Below are 17,638 nucleotides of genomic sequence, written 5' to 3' on the forward strand. Positions count from 1 at the left end.
TTCTAACTTTCTCCTATCACTTATCAAAAGCTTTCTAATCGACTATTCAGTTAATTTCTTAAAAAATGTAGATCCGCTCAAAAACTCCGGGCCTGGGGCCAATAAAGCTGTACTTCGAAATGCATCTACATCTACCTTCATTGCGGATACCTCTGCTTAGAAGAGGATTGGGACAATGACCATTAAATCGATTACAACTTTGCCATACCTATTTATGGCGAATACACTTTGAACCAAAAGGATCTTACAACATCATTAGAAGGGAACGCAAATAGCTTCCTTCTCAACCAAATATATGTTGCTTACTTTCCCCGTCACAAGTTCAGATCTGAAATTCTGTGGTATTTTTAACTGCATCGTTTCAGGCCGAGGCTTTTGACAAAAATAAGAAGATCACGAATTTCTACGAGACCGTGAGTTGTATTTGAAATTGTATATGAATAGTTGCATCATTGACCATATTTGTTAAAGTTAGCTGGAATCAGAAGTATCCGCTGAATAATAGGCCTACATATTGAAAGACTTAAGTAATCATTGCATTATTTGCACTTTATTGCTTTCAGAAAAATTGTTTAAAACTAGAAAAGGTATAACTGTTGGCCATAATATTTGGTAAAATCCAACCCAGACGAAAAGCTTTTCATAACTTCACCAAAACCACACCAACATACGGTTCAGCCACATACTTGCTTGGGTCAATGATAATGCTGAAAATATATAATGAGATGAAAGGAGTTACTTATACACTTAAGAGTGTCTTTATCCTATTTTCTAAACAACACAACTGCTAATCCCACAAATGCAGACTCACAGAACTGAGTCACTTTCTTCCGCACTCACCCGTCATGATAACTCGACTGCATTGATGAAGTAATCACTTCCGCCTTGGAACCCATATCGAAGTACTCATTGATATTCAAGCTCTGCTTGTTGCCGCCCAGATTGAGCACAATCACAAACATGTCGTCACCCGATGCCTCGCTGCAGAGAAAAGCACAAAAAAGAGAGAATTAATACCGAAGCAAAAATTAGCAACAAATCGCAATTATACATTGAAGCTCGCCAGCAATCAGTGCTTCTTCAGTAGCACCATCATGAAGTGCATTATGCAATGAGCGCGTATGAGTGGCGCCACTTGAGTGCATTCTGAGTGCGCTAAACAACTAATATTATATCTAGTGCAAACTTTCCACTCACCGTGAGTAGATGATAATGTCGTTGCCGATTGCTTTTATCTTTAATGCGCCATCTTGTAGCGAGCGCATTTGGCGTAGGCGAATTAATTTCATAAATAACTGTAAATGACTTTTGGGTGCACGCAATTGAGCTAAAGCATTATTTGTACGATAATTACTGGCGACAGGCAGCCAAGTGCGCGCGCCGGACGAGAAGCCTACAAACGAGAGAGAGATAGAAGTAAATGAGTTCGAATATTTGAAATAATCATGAATTAGAGAAGTCAAATTTGAAATATTATAAACATTTAGCTTTCTGAGCTTACCCACCTGCATTCTTCGTTGCATCCCACTGATAGGGTGTACGGCAGGGATCGCGCGAATAACTCTCATAGTTGCTAGGGTTTGCATTGCAGCCTTGCGGGTCAACAGTTTGCTCCCAGGTGACCTTACCATCTGTCATGGCCAACTCTTCGCCCTAAAAAATAAATAAAAAATTCATCAATTTTGTATCAAATATTTTGAAGTGCCTTTCTCAATGCTTTTTCATAAAATCAGAATTGTTAGTGACGATTTCAAGGATTTTTCGAGAATGTGTAGACTCACTATCAGAGCATAAAGTCTCATTGGCGAAAGTTCCGTATAAAAATGAGGCTAATATACTTCGTAGAACTAGAAGACTTTTTTAACTTTTTAGCTTCAAAAAGCTCCGATAAGGAAGTGAGGTTAAAGAGGCTGAAATTGAATGACTAAAGTGAAAAATTTTTGTTTATGAAAATTAGTTGGCTAATAGTTTTAGTAGTAACTGAAAAATATAATAAAACCTAGACAATTTCTCTCCAATTTCATTAGATTTTGCAACAACAAAATGTCATAAATGCGCAAACAAATTAACCAGTTATTAAAATATATTACACAATGCCAGCACTAAACCGACAAACCTGTAAAAATTACTAAGTATCAGCAATACATACATTGTAGGTCACCGCATTTCCCGGCAAGGTCTGTAGCATGATGGTAAACAAGTCCGCACGTTGTACGCCCAAACGCGTAGAATACCTCGGATTATCGTGATTACCCAATACCCAATTGGCCTGTACGCCCAACGGCATCCGTGTCATCCATTGCAGAATATAATCCACAGCTTGTGGCGCCGTGGAATCATTCTTCAAATTTCGCATAAGGTAAAAATTGAAAGGCACCATGGAACCATTTCGCTGGCCATCACCGTAATACAACATTAAATTATCCAGACTCGTATAGGCCTCAGTTAAGAGTACAATCGATTCGCCACCTTTCTCCTTACGGTATTGTTCTACGAGTTCGCGCCATTGATATACCATCTCTATAGATTCCGGTTGATCTTGTGTGTAGATGTGTTTCAAGTGACACTCGTCGTCAGGATCTGGACAGACGCTTACATTATCAATTACAGGCTCATCAGGGTAGCTACCATTCGCATATGGTTCTTTCTCAAACATGAATGGGATAGCGTCAATGCGAAATCCCGAAATACCAGTATCTAACCAATAGCGCATCACCTCTTTCATTTTGGCCACAACCAATGGATTGCGGAAATTCAAATCTGCCTGTTTGATGGAGAACTGATGTAAATAATATTGTTGGCGCTTGTCGTTCCACTGCCAGGCGCTGTAACGGAATGCGCTGATCCAATTGCTCGGCGGCTGACGTTTACCGTTTGCATCCACAGTGCCATTCGACCAGACGTAAAAGTCTTCGTAGCCCGGTTCACGATTCACCGACTTCACAAACCATTCGCACTCGTCACTCGTATGATTCGGCACAAAATCAAGTATTATACGAATGCCAACTTGTTTGGCGCGAGCTACAAGCGCCTTGAAATCCTCCATTGTGCCATATTCGGGGTGTATGGCATAGAAATCGGAGATGTCGTAACCGAAGTCAACCATAGGAGATTTGAAAATCGGCGAAAGCCAAGCGGCGGTGAAACCAATATCTTTAAGGTACTGCAATTTTTGTGTTACGCCTGGAAATTGTAGAAAGGAAAATTTATAGAAATTAATTTCCATATTACTTTTTAGTTTTGAGTTGTTTATAAATATAAATAAAGTACTTAAAAAAAAGCTTATTTTTTTATTTTTGATACAGAGGCCGAGATGCGAACACTGCGGTAAGAACTGGTTCTTTATGGATGGCGAGATTTTTAAAAAAATTCCCCTTAAACGCATTTGAATTTTATTGAATATTTGGACTTAACTTCAAAAAACTATGCGAAGTTCTTAAAAAACATAGCTAAAAAGTTTTTCATTCAGTATAAAGTCTGACGAACTTTAGTTCTAAAATATACTCAACCAACTACCGGTGACTTTTATCCAAAGGATTTTTGTGGAATATCCGTAGCTTTATAGCCCCATATCTGCCCCAATCAAACATTCGTGAAATTTCCAAAAAAAAAAAGCGCGAATCCACATAGGCTTAGTTAGAAATATAGTGCCGCTTGCCTCCAAGTTGGTGCATCCTGTTTAACGCTAAATGACCAGTAGCCTTCACGGCCTTTAAAATCCTGAACGACTTTAGCCTTAAATTAGATTATGATTGGGGTACCCAGATCTGTCCCGGATGGTAGTACTGCTCCTAGGGCGAGGAAATTGTCGCTTTCGAAATTCAGTGACAAGACCAATACCCCAGCAGGAATTTTTACATCATTCTACGAGCAATAAGCCGGTGAAAACCAGCCGGCAAGGGACGTGGGTACGCGGCTGAATCGCCAACATTAGCAATATAACCACTACAAGACTCTTGAAAGGCTCTGCAGGGGCAAGTCATCGCAAGCTAAGTAGCTGAAGGCAGACCGCCTCTTGGTGGGCAAAAATCGTAGAACGCTACGGTGAGCAGAGGAGTCCGTCGGTCTTCTCAGCAAATCCAAGGGTGCCATAAGCTATGGATTCGAAAGGGTGGTCCTTAGGATACTCCCGACGGAAGTCAAAACTAATGGTGTTCAGGCTTCAGATGCGGTGAATACGACAAGTGTAGATGGTCAAACGGCCATGGAGAACGACCCGAGTCTTTCGGACACCGCGAATTCTGAGAACGGTTCGTCAATTGACAACTCCGTCATTAGCCTCGAACAGCTGTTTGATTAGGTGCGGGTCGAGCACGACGTGGTCGTTGAAATAGCACTTCTGAAGGACGGCCTGAAAGATGTCCTCCTCCAATTTACTGCTTCGTCGAAAACAAGTCGAAGCCGATGACGTACTGATCCAGGAACCATGGCTGTGAATGAGATTGAATAGTCATAAACTATGACCAAATTGGCAAATAGGACCAGAGTTTGAAATAACTATATTTTTTTCACCTAATTTCAGCACTGCTGATATGGTTACGGCAAAACTGGAGTGCGACGATGGAGATTTCTGACTAATCTCTGCCGCACGACAATGACTTGGAACTGAAACTGGGAAATGTATCGCAAGAGGCTCCGACAAACTCTCCCTCGCGCGCCGGGATTAACCTCATTGGTCACCACCAACACGGTGACGGATGGGTCGAAGTCTTCAGCTCGGTATGTAAAAATGCACTGGAGAGCTCCTACCTAAGGGCTGAAAGAAGCTTCACTGTTGAACTATAGAACTCTCGGAAATCAGAGTGTCCTTCTATAAGGCACGGAGGAGTGAGTCAACTGACAGTGTGTTGTATAAAACGGGACTTAAAATATACATATATGCGAGATAAGAAAGGCAAAGAGGACTTCATGAAAAAGTTTCTGCGAAAAAGTTTAGAGCTGTCATCAGTCCTCTAGGTTCAGACGTATTCTCACAAAGAAGCCTAAGCAGCGTAGACACACTTTGGAACTCCTTAATGTTCACTTCCCGAGCAATACGTCCGATGTAGGCAGCCTTTGTCGACCTTTTGGATGGATGGCATCATACCAGCGCAGCTGCAGCAGTCTATTAAAGTTCCATGCAACTGGCTGGTAAATGTCTATGCGAACTGCATAAAACTGGGTTACATACACGTTACCCTTGGCCGTAATTATCAGACCCATCAGCCTCTCCTCCTTTTTATTAAAAACTTTGAAGAGACTGACAGATTGGTACATAAGGAGGCGCATTCCAAGGGATAATTTATTAAGAGCGCAACATGCTTATTGTAAAGGCAAGCCAGTGAATACTGCCCTGCATACATCGTGTCATAAGACTAAGGAATTTGTTGCTGGGACATTCCCTGATATTGAGTGAGCTTTCAATAACGTCCTGCCGGAAGCAGTCGTAACTGCTCTAGGCGGTCTAGGGGTTGATTGAATCGAATGGGGCAACGTCCGTTCTCGACGAAATGTGAATAGAGGAACTCTACCAGGAGGAATTCTCTCTCCTTTTCTTTAGATCCTGGTCGTTAACGACCTATTTAAATGGCTTGAGGATCGTGGCTGCCAGGTGATTGCTTACGCAGACGATGTAGCTCTTATGTCCAAAGAAAAGTTCCTGAGACTGTGTATGAGTTGACGCAGGGTTATCTCAGTGTGGTAACAAATTGGCCAGTTGGAAGTGGTACCGCAGCCGCCAATAGGAGACATCCTTCTGCAACCGATGGATACAGTGAAATATCTAGGGCTTATGACGAATAGAAAGCATTATTAGAATCCGAATATTGAAGAGAAAGCAAAAAAGTACGGTCTCTCACCGAAAGCTCTACGACACCATAGTCAAGCCCATGATGTTCTATGGAGAGTGGAGGGCTCTAGAAAAGACCACACTTGCAAAGAAACTCGAGACTGTTCAACAGGTTGCGCTCATCAGCATGTGTGGTGCACTAAAGTTCTCTCCAATCATGACACTCAACGCCATCTTGGACATAATGCCAACCGAAATCTGGCGGCTCCATATACCGACGAGGAAATTGTGGGTGGGAAGAAGCTATTGGAGGAGTAGGGCAGCTTCTTTACGGATGGGTCAAAGCTTGGTGGTAAGTTTGGTGGAGGGATTTCCTGTCAAAAGCTTTCTAACAACTTTAGAGAATCGCCTATCCACGCAGATAGCAGGGTGGCGATACTAGCCTTGAACTCATTAATCTCGCCATCAACAGCATAGAGTATCTTTGTGATAAAACTGGTGAGGGTACAAGGCCACATGGGAATCGCAGGAAATTGTAAAGCTGAGGAGCTAGCAAGGAAATCCACTCTGTAAACGCTATCGGTAGAACGAGAGCGAGTCGGTGCTCCCGTATTATCTTGTGTTCTACTACTTGAGAGTTTGGTCGCAAAATCCATTTGGCCCAAGATCGATCGCAAAAAATATAGTTATCTTTTCGCCCTCAGTAAGTTTCTAAAATGTCAAACGGTTTTGAGAGGATTAACTTTTGAAAGAGTTTTCTCTCCCAACCCATATACTGAACCAAATTTTGCATTCGATTCTTTTCTTCTTTTTCTGTTTTTCAAAATTCACTTTCTACAAAATCCGTTGGGGTATTGTTCCTAAAAAATATTTACCATTTAAATCACCGATACCATCACCATCGCTATCTTTAAACGAACGCGGATATATTTGATAGTAGTTAGCGTTTTCCCACCATTCCTTGGAGCGTACAAGGTTTGAGCGAAACCCGAACAGGGCAGCCGCGGCCAGTAAAACACGACACACATGCATCATTAATCGTGTGACCATACGACTTTTAATATTTTTTCAAACAGCGAAAATTTACTCCAAAAAAATTAACCGGGGAATATGAGACACAAAAACTTCGTTCAACCGCGGCGAATCGCAACTGAATTCTAAATTAGAACTCCATACGATATTTATAGGCCGCTTCTGATTTGATCTGATTTGGTTACACTCAAAAAAACAATTGCACTTAAGTGACGTTATTAAGACATGATATGGGCCATCTAACAAAAAAGGTGTTAATTAAGCAATTAATTAGATTTATGTTAAAGTGTATGTAAATGAATATTACACAATGCATTCCGTGATGGACTATTTTAGTTTTATGGCTTAATCGTTTTGTAATCGCGGCCAATTACTTCAGTTTGAGAGTCTATGCGGCAGTTAATTATATAAATATAGATGTTAACCTATATTTATGAGTTATTAAGCCGAGTGCCTGCATCACTAAATCATTAACTTAGTCGGTTTGTATAGAAGCGAGTCGCGCCATCGAGTTGAAACCACATACCGTAACTGAAATAAAAGTGGCTGGTGCTCTCTTTTTGTTAGCACTTTTTGCTATAGTACTCGCCTACCCAGTACTCAGATGGTATTTTGTTGGATCCTTCTGTAATGACTCTCTTTATGGTCTCTAACAGTTTCAAGACAGCTGCCGATTCAAATACGAGTGAATAACGAAAGGTGAACCACCCACCCAGCGCTGATTTATTACAACGGATGAAGCATTACACTTCATCGTACACCTGAGCCCAATCGGCTGTCCAATAAGTCCACTAGTTGTTATGCAAAGCGACTGAAATCAAATCATCCGACCGATTTTGGTCAGTATTTTTTGGAATTCCCGAGGAATTATTTCCATGAACTATGTTGAAAAATTCTACGGTGCGTTATTTGGGACCAAAGTTTTACAAAATTGATAAACCAAACACTCCCAGTCTAAACTGTAATCAGATTTTGAGCGATTTATGATGGCATATATATAGCTTTTACAATATCACTTTTTTAACTGACTCTATGAAAAGTTCACAAAAAGCCATAAATCTAATTAATTGCTTTATTAACACCTTTTTTGTTAGATGGCCCATATCATGTCTTAATAACGTCACTTAAGTGCAATTGTTTTTTTGAGTGTAACCAAATCAGATCAAATCAGAAGCGGCCTATAAATATCGTATGGAGTTCTAATTTAGAATTCAGTTGCGATTCGCCGCGGTTGAACGAAGTTTTTGTGTCTCATATTCCCCGGTTAATTTTTTCCTACCTAGTTCGCACCAAGTTCTCAGGCACTGGTACTACTCAACATTTCACAATCCCGTATATATTTTATGACATTCATAGCGATCTAAGACTGCTCTGAGAGGATCCACAAAAGCTTCCTCAACTAAGAGAAAGATATGCGTTAACAGATATTTGTTTAAAGCATCCATATAGAGGATATATCAACTTGTTCGGCCGATTATTTGGAACTTTTCATTCGGTTTTTTTTTATTAAATTATGAACTCCTTAATGCTTGTATGTATAATAATTTGGTGCAAAAATCAAAGATTGAGTTCAACAAAGTCCAGTCCCGTAGAACCAAGAATTATGGATAAAGATAATCTAATGACGATGGAGGAACCGCGGTCTGATCCGGAATACAAGTGTTTCTGAAGCAAAAACGCTTCTCCGAAAACCTTTCGCAGTCGGCTTAAAACTTTTAGTATCTCTCATTTGGATATGAAAAGCAGTTCAACCAAAGATTCAGCAAAAGCTGTAATCGAGATTTGCCCAGCTGTATAATATATGTTAGAGAAACAATTGATCATATGCTAATATAATAACAAAACATTTTACTATATAAACGACCATTCATTTAATAAGCAAATTAACCGCTCAGTGTAACTGTAAATTTCCATTTATAAAAATTATGTTTTGTGCTCAAAAAGTGTCGGTAGTTCACTAACTTCAAAAAAAACGTCCGTCACCGGTAGTTATCGGCTCAAGTATGTAATTACTTACACACACTCCATAGCGCCCACACACACACGCACACACATGAATGCATTCAATTGCATAATTGTGTTTTTGTGACGAATTTGGTTTGCATCAATTTTGTTTCCGTTTAATTAACGTGCGAAAATTCGTCGCTCGCCGGAGTGTTGATTAATCGTAATTTTCATTATTTGCTTAGCAATTACACCGCTTAATTGGACATGTGAGAGCGCCCATTTACGTTCGCACAAAACACAGCAAAACAACGGCCGAATTTGTCATTAAGCACATATGTCCATATGCGCGCGCGTGTGTGTGTAGCCATACAGAGCAAATGATGTGTTGATCGCAGTGAGTAGTCAATGTCTTGATAAGCATCTCCAGCGCGTTCGTTGTCACATTGTGACGTCTCAATGGGCATTAAAGTAGCGACACGTAAATATCAGATACAAATTCACTAAATTTAATTAAACAATTATTTTCTGCTTGCTCCGCCTTGCAGTGAAGTGCGAAGTTGTTGGGAATATCACACAAATAGGTTTGGGTAGAGTCAAGAAACTAGAATTTAAGCTTCCCAGTTTCAATTTCCTGAAAAATGTGTTGCGAAATATCTGAAAGCCAAATTCCGAAATACTGTCGATTTTTATTTATTTTATTCATACATACATATTTTACATATGTATAAATAAAAGGGTGACTAAAAAACTACGAAGTCATACAACAACATACATAGTTCTCGCAATGACAAACATAGCTTATCCCGAAGCTAGATTTCTACTGAATTAACAACAAAGAAATCATGAATTCCGTTAATTTCGGGTGAGCCATCGCCAACCACGCGGCAGCAGGGCAAGTCAACGTGCTTGCTGCAATCATTTTGGGTATTTTTCTTAAAAATGTTTGTGTTTGTTGTAAGTAATGCTGTAGCAAGCCGAACGGATGTATTTGAGAGCCAAAGTAATCCAATTGAGCTCCTTCTTATCGAAAGATTTCCACATAAGGGAATAATTGTTTATAAAATGTCTTATTTTTACCGTTAAAACCAGTAAGGATTTGATTAACCATTATTCGAACATAATTTTCAAAGTGTAAAAAGAAGTTGAAGTTTTTCAATTCTAGTTATCTAATATTGATCATTATGTGGCCTCGAAATAAGCAATATGCTGCCATCAGGTGAAAACAGAGGCATAAAATATCCCTTAATTCATACGACTACTAAATGGCAGATTAGAATCAAATAAATTTCCAAAATTATTAAGCCCATTTGTTTCAATAAATCTCAGACGATTGTTACTCCAAAAAAAATTGTCTGGTATCCGGTATTAGTCTGGCTGAATAATAAACCGAATTGATTGGAATATCTTAAATCCAAATATTTCTTTCATTAGTACTGACGTTAGACTTCTTTGATAACATTATAATTAATTAGATGCCCAATTTAGCATTTAATTTGTGTGATAAATCACTTACACTAGCATCTTTAATTGTATCCAATATATTATGGAGCACACACTATTGCTTTAACTTAAATAAAAACCACTCTATACACTTTGGTTTTTTTTAACAATTTTATTTATAAAATAAAGTTATACTTAAAAAGGTTTTACAAAAATAGTGATTTGCCGGATCTGGCGATCGAGGTTCCGTGAATCGAGGGTGAATAGCGAGATGTTGACGCGGCGCAGCGTATAAGCGAATCTCTTGTAGCCGGAAGTTAATGTGCGCAGTGTATCGAAGTGTATCGAACGAATTGCTTGGAACGAATTGTATGAGACGAATGTGTCTGCTATCTCGTTGTCCCTCCTTTTTGTTTAGTGGGTTGTTGTACTGATGAGGTGAGATCTATTGTAGTGTCATCAGCAGCTGTGGTGAATTGATCTCTGTTATTAGGATGCGCCACTTTTACCGAGTAGAGAAGGTGGATGCTTAACTCATTTAAACACAATACTTTGACTCTTAGCCTAAGTATTATTATTAGTTATAACTTTTGCGTAACTGTCAGGTCGGTATCCTTGGTTGGGATGTTTTACTTTCTGACTATTTCAAATTAATTAAAGAAATGTAGATACTATGCGATATCTTGTCTGAAGAGTTTTTAAGCTGACAATCCAGGGATAGAACTCAGCGATACCACATTGAGTGCAGTCACTTAGTTGATAACGAGTAGGCAACCTTCGGGATACCGGTTACATATACCGAATACCGCCTTGTGCCGCGCTTTGCTTTCAGCACCCCTTACTTGGGCTTTTCGGGGTCCTTTCTTATTCAGAGTTGGAACGCTCGGTCATCTGCTCAGGAGAGCGCTGAGGAATCTGCATACCTTTTTCGCGTATATACTCACAGAGTTATCCTGGTCCAAGTCCTCTAGCACTATATTGTGCCACCCGTGCGTCGTAGAGCTTGCTCAGAAGTAGTACTCTAATCCCCACAACATGCTCCTGTTGCAGTGGAGATGTGATCGCTGACGACACAATTTAAATGATCGACGTGTGGTTTGATTTCTCACGCCGCTTCTTTTCCTCGTTGGCTTCCATATTGAGTTTTGCGATTCAGGGGTCTATATACCCTTAGCAATTTAAATATATCGCCAAGTATTTCATTAGCACTAGCTGTTGTAAGTTATTCACCCATTCACTGCCTTCTGCGGTTGCATATAAAGTAGTTCACCTCACCGGGATGAATGGGAAATACACTAGAATGAATGGAATATCATGATTCAGTTATCCCAGAGACTGTGGCAGAGACCATGAAACTTTTTCGTGCTGAGCTAGACCTATTAAGGTACTTCGGTGAGATGAAAAATTGTTTCCCTCTCGACCAAATATGCATTACTTTCCCCGTCACAAGTTCAGTACCAGGATTGGCATACGGATCTGAGATTTTGTAGTATTCATTTTCATCATTGACCATATTTGTGTCAATTAGCTGAAATCAGAAGTACCCTGTGTATAATAGCCCTTCAAGCTACCGCCGCCAATACCTAACAGTACTTGCGTATAAATAAATAATAAAGCCTTATTTAACGAACGTGTCAAATATGTCACACGTAGTTGAGCTAGGAATGCAAGGATTGCAATCCTTAATATACTGCTACTAGGGATTTGTCAAATGCTCTTGCTACGGCACAAGAACTTCAGTCAAATCAAATGCGATCACAATTCGCTTTACATTTTTCTAAAAAAAAATCAAAGAATTGATTCACGAGAACATTATTAACTTAATCGAAATTTTCAAAATAATTTGACGTTTTCGCAAAGGAATACCAATTCAAATCAAATATGTTCCAATCTTCCAGAACCAATGGATGTGGATCAATTAGTACAGATAATAAATGAACCAAGGCCTGAGCAAACAAAACAAAAACAGGTATAACTGGAAGATCTATTATCAATCAAGCAAAATGAAACAGTACAAGTAAGCGCACAAAAAATACAAGCCGGTGCAAGCCTTTGAATGGCCTCTTTCAAATCGCGCGGTGCCATATCAGGTGAATACGGGGAGTGGTTAATGGATAAAATGTGATTTTTGGTCAAATAATCGGTCACTTCGAATGTAGGATTCTGAGCAATTTTTGGTCGTCCGTGCACACACCTTTCGTAATCCCAAATGTTCGGTCAAAATGCGATAAATCGATGTTTTGGAGATGGTCAATTCCGTTTCCATGCATTTCAATGATGATTTCGGCTGATTTTTTATGAATTCAAGCACAGTTCCGGTGGAATTTCCGGTGATCATGGATTTTGATTGGCCCATATGTTGATCGTCATTTATGTCCTCACGACCACTTTGAAAACGTTGAAACCATTCGTGCACTCTGCTACGGGATAGGAAATTATCGCCATAAACTTGTTTCATGAATTGAAACGTTTCGGTAAAAGTTTTACCAATTTTAAAACAAAATTTAATGCTGGCTCTTTTTTCGAAGCTTACGGGGCATCTCGACAGGATAAAATCTATGTCTTGCGAACTGTATTGCCGTGCCTATTGCCTGTGGAGACTTCACATTGCTTATATCTTACAATATATCGCAAACTAATTCGTATGCCATATATCGTAAGCTATAAGCTGTCACTTCAGCAGTTTGACAGCGCAGTTTTCATTTCTATGAAAATTTCGAAGATGCAACATACTTATCCCATTTGCACATATGCCGACGGCATTTTCATTTCGGTAATATGAAAATTAGAAGAGCGAGTATTGAGACGGTTGTGTTATATTATAAAAATAAAGTACATTTTCAAAATAATATTTTTTCAAAAAATTATTATTTAGTTTAATATTGTTAATTTACAGAAAAAGTATGTTAATTTACGAAATCTTAAATTTAATAAACTTATACTAGCGAAAATCAAAATATCATTGCTCATTTTAAATTTATTATTTTAATTGGTATATAAAATGTATGCCACAATTATGACATAGTAGTCCAAAAATATGAATTCTTATTTTTCCCAGAAATACGTTTGTAAAAAAAGTCTCTTTTTCTTATAATCTTATTTTTCCCAAAAATATACATTTGTAAAAAAAGGATCTTTATCCTTTGTTATTATTTCATTTTTCCCAGAAATACATTTGTAAACAAAAGGATCTTTATCATTTTTTTATTTTCCACTTAAAAGATTTAAACAGTTCAAAGGCTAAAAACATGGGCTACATCAGCTCGAACCTACCTACCCTACGCCTTTGCGCAAATGATTATCTTATGATAACAAATGCCCACATACAGATTTGGCAAGGGCAATAGCAATAGATTTGACAGTTCGCAAGACATAGATTTTATCCTGTCGAGATGCCCCGTTATTTTCGCACCGATAACACAAAAACACTGACACTTAAAACGCAATAACTTCACTTCCAATCAATGAAATGTCATGAAATTCTAACTGGACAATCGGTAAAGATAGCAGATTATAACGCACTTGTCGACATATAGATGGCGCCACCAGGGGGTGCTATATTCAAAAATTCCTGTTTACTTTGGAACGCGCCTTGTACTCGTATATAATAGCTTTGTTCAACGGTTATACGTATCACAAAAAACTAATAAAGATAGTTATATGATCATGATGACACAAGTTGAATTCAGAGAGACTACCTGTCTGTCCGTCCGATCATGCAAAGCTGCACTAAAATAAGATATGCAACTGCAATTCGGCACAAGGGATCGCTGTAGCAAGAAGCATCTCTGTAAAAAAAAATCTGGAAAAGTGGACGTAACCACTAATCTGTTGAATAAACATATCTACTAAGCCACTAAGGCTACAAAAAACAACCAAATTTGCTAAGCTATAATATTATAAGAACTCCTACTGACGATGTAAAAATGAATGAAATCGGAAGATAACCCCGCTCACTCCCCATATAAGGGTTCTGTTCAAAACTTCTAAAAGCTCAATAAATCCGTAACTAATTACGCCAGGAACATTAAATTTTACCTTCGAGGTGGTTTGAAAAGGCTTAATGAGAGCTGGTGTCAAAATTTGACAACGGGCGAGGCACCGCCCATTTTTTCGCATAAATTTAGCACGTATTTCTTACGTGCATTGGCTCCTATTTATTATTATACACCACGTCAAGAGTTCATTCATTATCCATAGAAATTTCAAAGTGCTTAAAGCAATATTATTGTTTAATTCTTTTCCTTCCTCTTTACTAGCATAGACATCGCTTACGTCATTATAGCTATTTTCTTTTTGCTATTTGGCGCCAGTTCGAAAAGCCAAGTGCAGCCAGATCCTTCTCTCCCACGGAATGGAGGTCTTCCTCTGCTTCCACCGGCAGGTATTGAATCGAAAACCTTGAAAGATGGAGTGTTCTAATCCATCCGCAAAATATGACCTAGCCAGCGCAGTCGCTGAACCATGTCAATGTCGCCGTATATCCCGTACAGCTCATCGTTCCATCGAATGCGGTACTCGCCGTTGCCAATGCGCAAAGGACCTAAGGCGTACTCATCACATGATGTCATTGTCTATGCCTCGGCACCACATAGCAGGATGGGAATGATGGATGTCTTGTATTTGATCGTCGAGATAGGGCTTTACTTTTCAATTACCTCCTCAGTCCAAATTAGCACCTGTTAGCAAGAGTGATTCTACGTTGGCTTTCGAGTTGGCGTTGTTGTTGTTCAAAGTTATGACTGTCAGCAGTAATGTACGGTTAGTAATCCATCTGTCCATGTCGCTTTGTTGTTCTTCAGGCGTGTAATTGCTATTCGAACCTTATCATAGTCAGACAATGGAAAATCTATTCCATCGTCATCTATTAAGGAATCGGGTTCGACATCTCCAGATGATACACTTTCACTGTCATTCAGCAGGCTGGAGAAGTGTTCTCACCATAAATTCAGTATGCGCTGAGCATCAGCCACTAGATCACTACTTTATGTCCAACAAGAGTACGCTCCGTTTGTGAAACCTTCTTTTAGTTGCCTAATTTTCTCGTAGAATTTTCGAGCATTACCCTTCGCGGCCAGCTTGTCAAGCTCTTCATACTCATTTTTTATTTTCTGTCTGCAAATGCGTCTCGTTTCCCTTTTGAAGTCTCGGTATCTATCTCACCACGTTCGTGTTGTGTCCGATCGCAACATTGCGAGGTAGACTGTCTGCTTTCTCTTCTCTGCGACAAGAGAGTCTTCATCGTACCAGCTGTTCTTTTGATCTTTACGAAAGTCAATAATTTCGCTTACAGCTCTACGTAAGGGACTTTAAATGCCTTAACAAAGAAACCCAAGTAGACTTGAAAGATAAGTTATAAAAGGTTCAGGAAAAGATTTTATAGTACCCTAACAAGAAAAGAGTTACAAAACTTATCATAAAGAAGAAATCATATACGAAAAAATATATGGAAAATGGAATAAATTATATACCAAATATAACAAAATGTAACAGATCGCTTAGGAAATAGAGTAAAAATATAAATTACAAATGGAATATTCCATAAAAACAATATAAAAATTTAATTTATTTTTGTCTTATAGGCACAATGAAGAATTTCTATATCAAACGTTACCATACCAGACATAATTGATTACACAAAAGAAAATTACGTACTTGTAGAGGAAGAAAATGCAGCAATTCTTTTAAATATACGGATCAATATAACATTTGACAAGTTCATCGTTATTTGAAAATAAAATAGAAAACAAGGAAGGAAGGGCTAAGTTCGGGTGTCACCGAACATTTTGAACTCTCGCACGATAAAGTGATAATCGAGATTTCATTATCAGTCATTTACATATTTTTCAAATACCGTATTTGTGTAAAGTTTTATTCCGCTATCATCATTGGTTCCTAATGTATATATTATACAGAGAAGGCATCAGATGGAATTCAAAATAGCGTTATATTGGCGTGGTTGTCAACCGATTTCACCCATATTTCGTACATGTCATCAGGGTGTTAAGAAAATATGATATACCGAATTTCATTGAAATCGGTTGAGTAGTTCCTGAGATATAGTTTTTGGTCCATAAGTGAGCGAGGCCACGCCCATTTTAAATTAAAAAAAAAACCAGGGTGCAACTTCCTTATGTAATTCCTTCCGTAAAATTTAGTGTTTCTGACGTTTTTTGTTAGTCGGTTAACGCACTTTTAGTGATTTTCAACATAACCTTTGTATGGGAGGTGGGCGTGGTTATTATCCGATTTCTTCCATTTTTGAACTGTATATGGAAATGCCTAAAGGAAACGACTCTGTAGAGTTTGGTTGACATAGCTGTAGTAGTTTCCGAGATATGTACAAAAAACTTAGTAGGGGGCGGGGCCACGCCCACTTTTCCAAAGAAATTACGTCCAAATATGCCCCTCCCTAATACGATCCTTTGTGCCAAATTTCACTTTAATATCTTTATTTATGGCTTAGTTATGACACTTTATAGGTTTTCGGTTTCCGCCATTTTGTGGGCGTGGCAGTAGGCCGATATTGCCCATCTTCGAATTTAACCTTCTTATGGAGCCAAGAAATACAATCTCAATTTTTACTCAAGTTACAGCTTGCACGGACGGACGGACGGACAGACAGACAGCCGGATTTCAACTCTACTAGTCACCCTGATCACTTTGGTATATATAACCCTATATCTGACTCTTTTAATTTTAGGACTTACAAACAACCGTTATATGAACAAAACTACAATACTCTCCTTAGCAACTTTGTTGCGAGAGTATAAATATAAAAAAGAAGAGAGTTATATTAATTGACATTTAAGACAATTAAGCACTAAAATAAGCATTAATGAATAAGTTTGGAAATGGATGTTAGGTATATCTGACCAATTTAGTTTTATGAAAATAAAATAACAAACAAAAATGATATAGTAGAAAATAACAATAAAAAAAATTAGGATTGTCTTTCAAATATTTAAAGCAATCACGGAATTAACAGAAACAAGTAAGGAAGGGCTAAGTTCGGGTGTCACCGAACATTTTATACTCTCGCATGATAAAGTGATAATAATTTAAATATTTTTTTATTGAAGTTATACTTCTTATACGAGTTCGGAAAAGGTTGCGATAGAGTCAGGTTGCGCAACCTTGCTCAATATGAATCTACGCAACCTTGTCTGCGAACGTGCTCGTCGTAACTTTTGAAGTGCTTACCACCTAGATCACCATTGACACTTGTATTGCGTTGTCCTAATTATGGTTTGGTTATGCATGAAAGAAATATACAATGGATCGCCGATTGTTACCTCTTTCCTTGCTGCTGCTGCGCATATGTGTGTTTGTATGCTTGTGCATTACTGAAGTTATGCTTCTTTTTCTTTCGTTTGTCTTTCATTTCTGCGAATTCTCAACTATTTTGCGTATATTTTGGTTGAAATACTCTGCCTTGGCAGTTGAAAAATT

At 38.5% G+C, this 17,638-nt stretch overlaps 1 protein-coding gene across 1 annotated transcript; it reads right to left on the reverse strand.

Annotated features, from left to right (window-relative positions):
- Nucleotides 1–528: 528 nt before the first annotated feature.
- Nucleotides 529–6,906, reverse strand: LOC126756215 (maltase A1-like). Its single transcript, XM_050469108.1, has 6 exons — nucleotides 6,643–6,906; nucleotides 2,150–3,183; nucleotides 1,506–1,653; nucleotides 1,198–1,393; nucleotides 841–981; nucleotides 529–707 (listed from the first exon to the last, which is right to left on the reverse strand). The coding sequence occupies exons 1-6, from the start codon at nucleotides 6,815–6,817 to the stop codon at nucleotides 641–643; spliced, it is 1,761 nt and encodes a 586-aa protein (XP_050325065.1). The 5' UTR covers nucleotides 6,818–6,906; the 3' UTR covers nucleotides 529–640.
- Nucleotides 6,907–17,638: the final 10,732 nt, after the last annotated feature.

The sequence above is a fragment of the Bactrocera neohumeralis genome, chromosome 4 (genome assembly GCF_024586455.1).
Source record: "Bactrocera neohumeralis isolate Rockhampton chromosome 4, APGP_CSIRO_Bneo_wtdbg2-racon-allhic-juicebox.fasta_v2, whole genome shotgun sequence".
In the NCBI taxonomy this organism is placed as follows: domain Eukaryota; kingdom Metazoa; phylum Arthropoda; class Insecta; order Diptera; family Tephritidae; genus Bactrocera; species Bactrocera neohumeralis.

Bases quoted from the DNA above. Each gene is read 5' to 3' on its own strand.
- LOC126756215 (XM_050469108.1), bottom strand. From the start codon at position 6,817: ATGGTCACACGATTAATGATGCATGTGTGTCGTGTTTTACTGGCCGCG. The intron at 1,654-2,149 runs GTATGTATTGCT...TTTATTTTTTAG, and splicing joins GAAATGCGGTGACCTACAAT to GGCGAAGAGTTGGCCATGAC. The intron at 982-1,197 runs GTGAGTGGAAAG...TTTTCTCTGCAG, and splicing joins GACATTATCATCTACTCACG to CGAGGCATCGGGTGACGACA.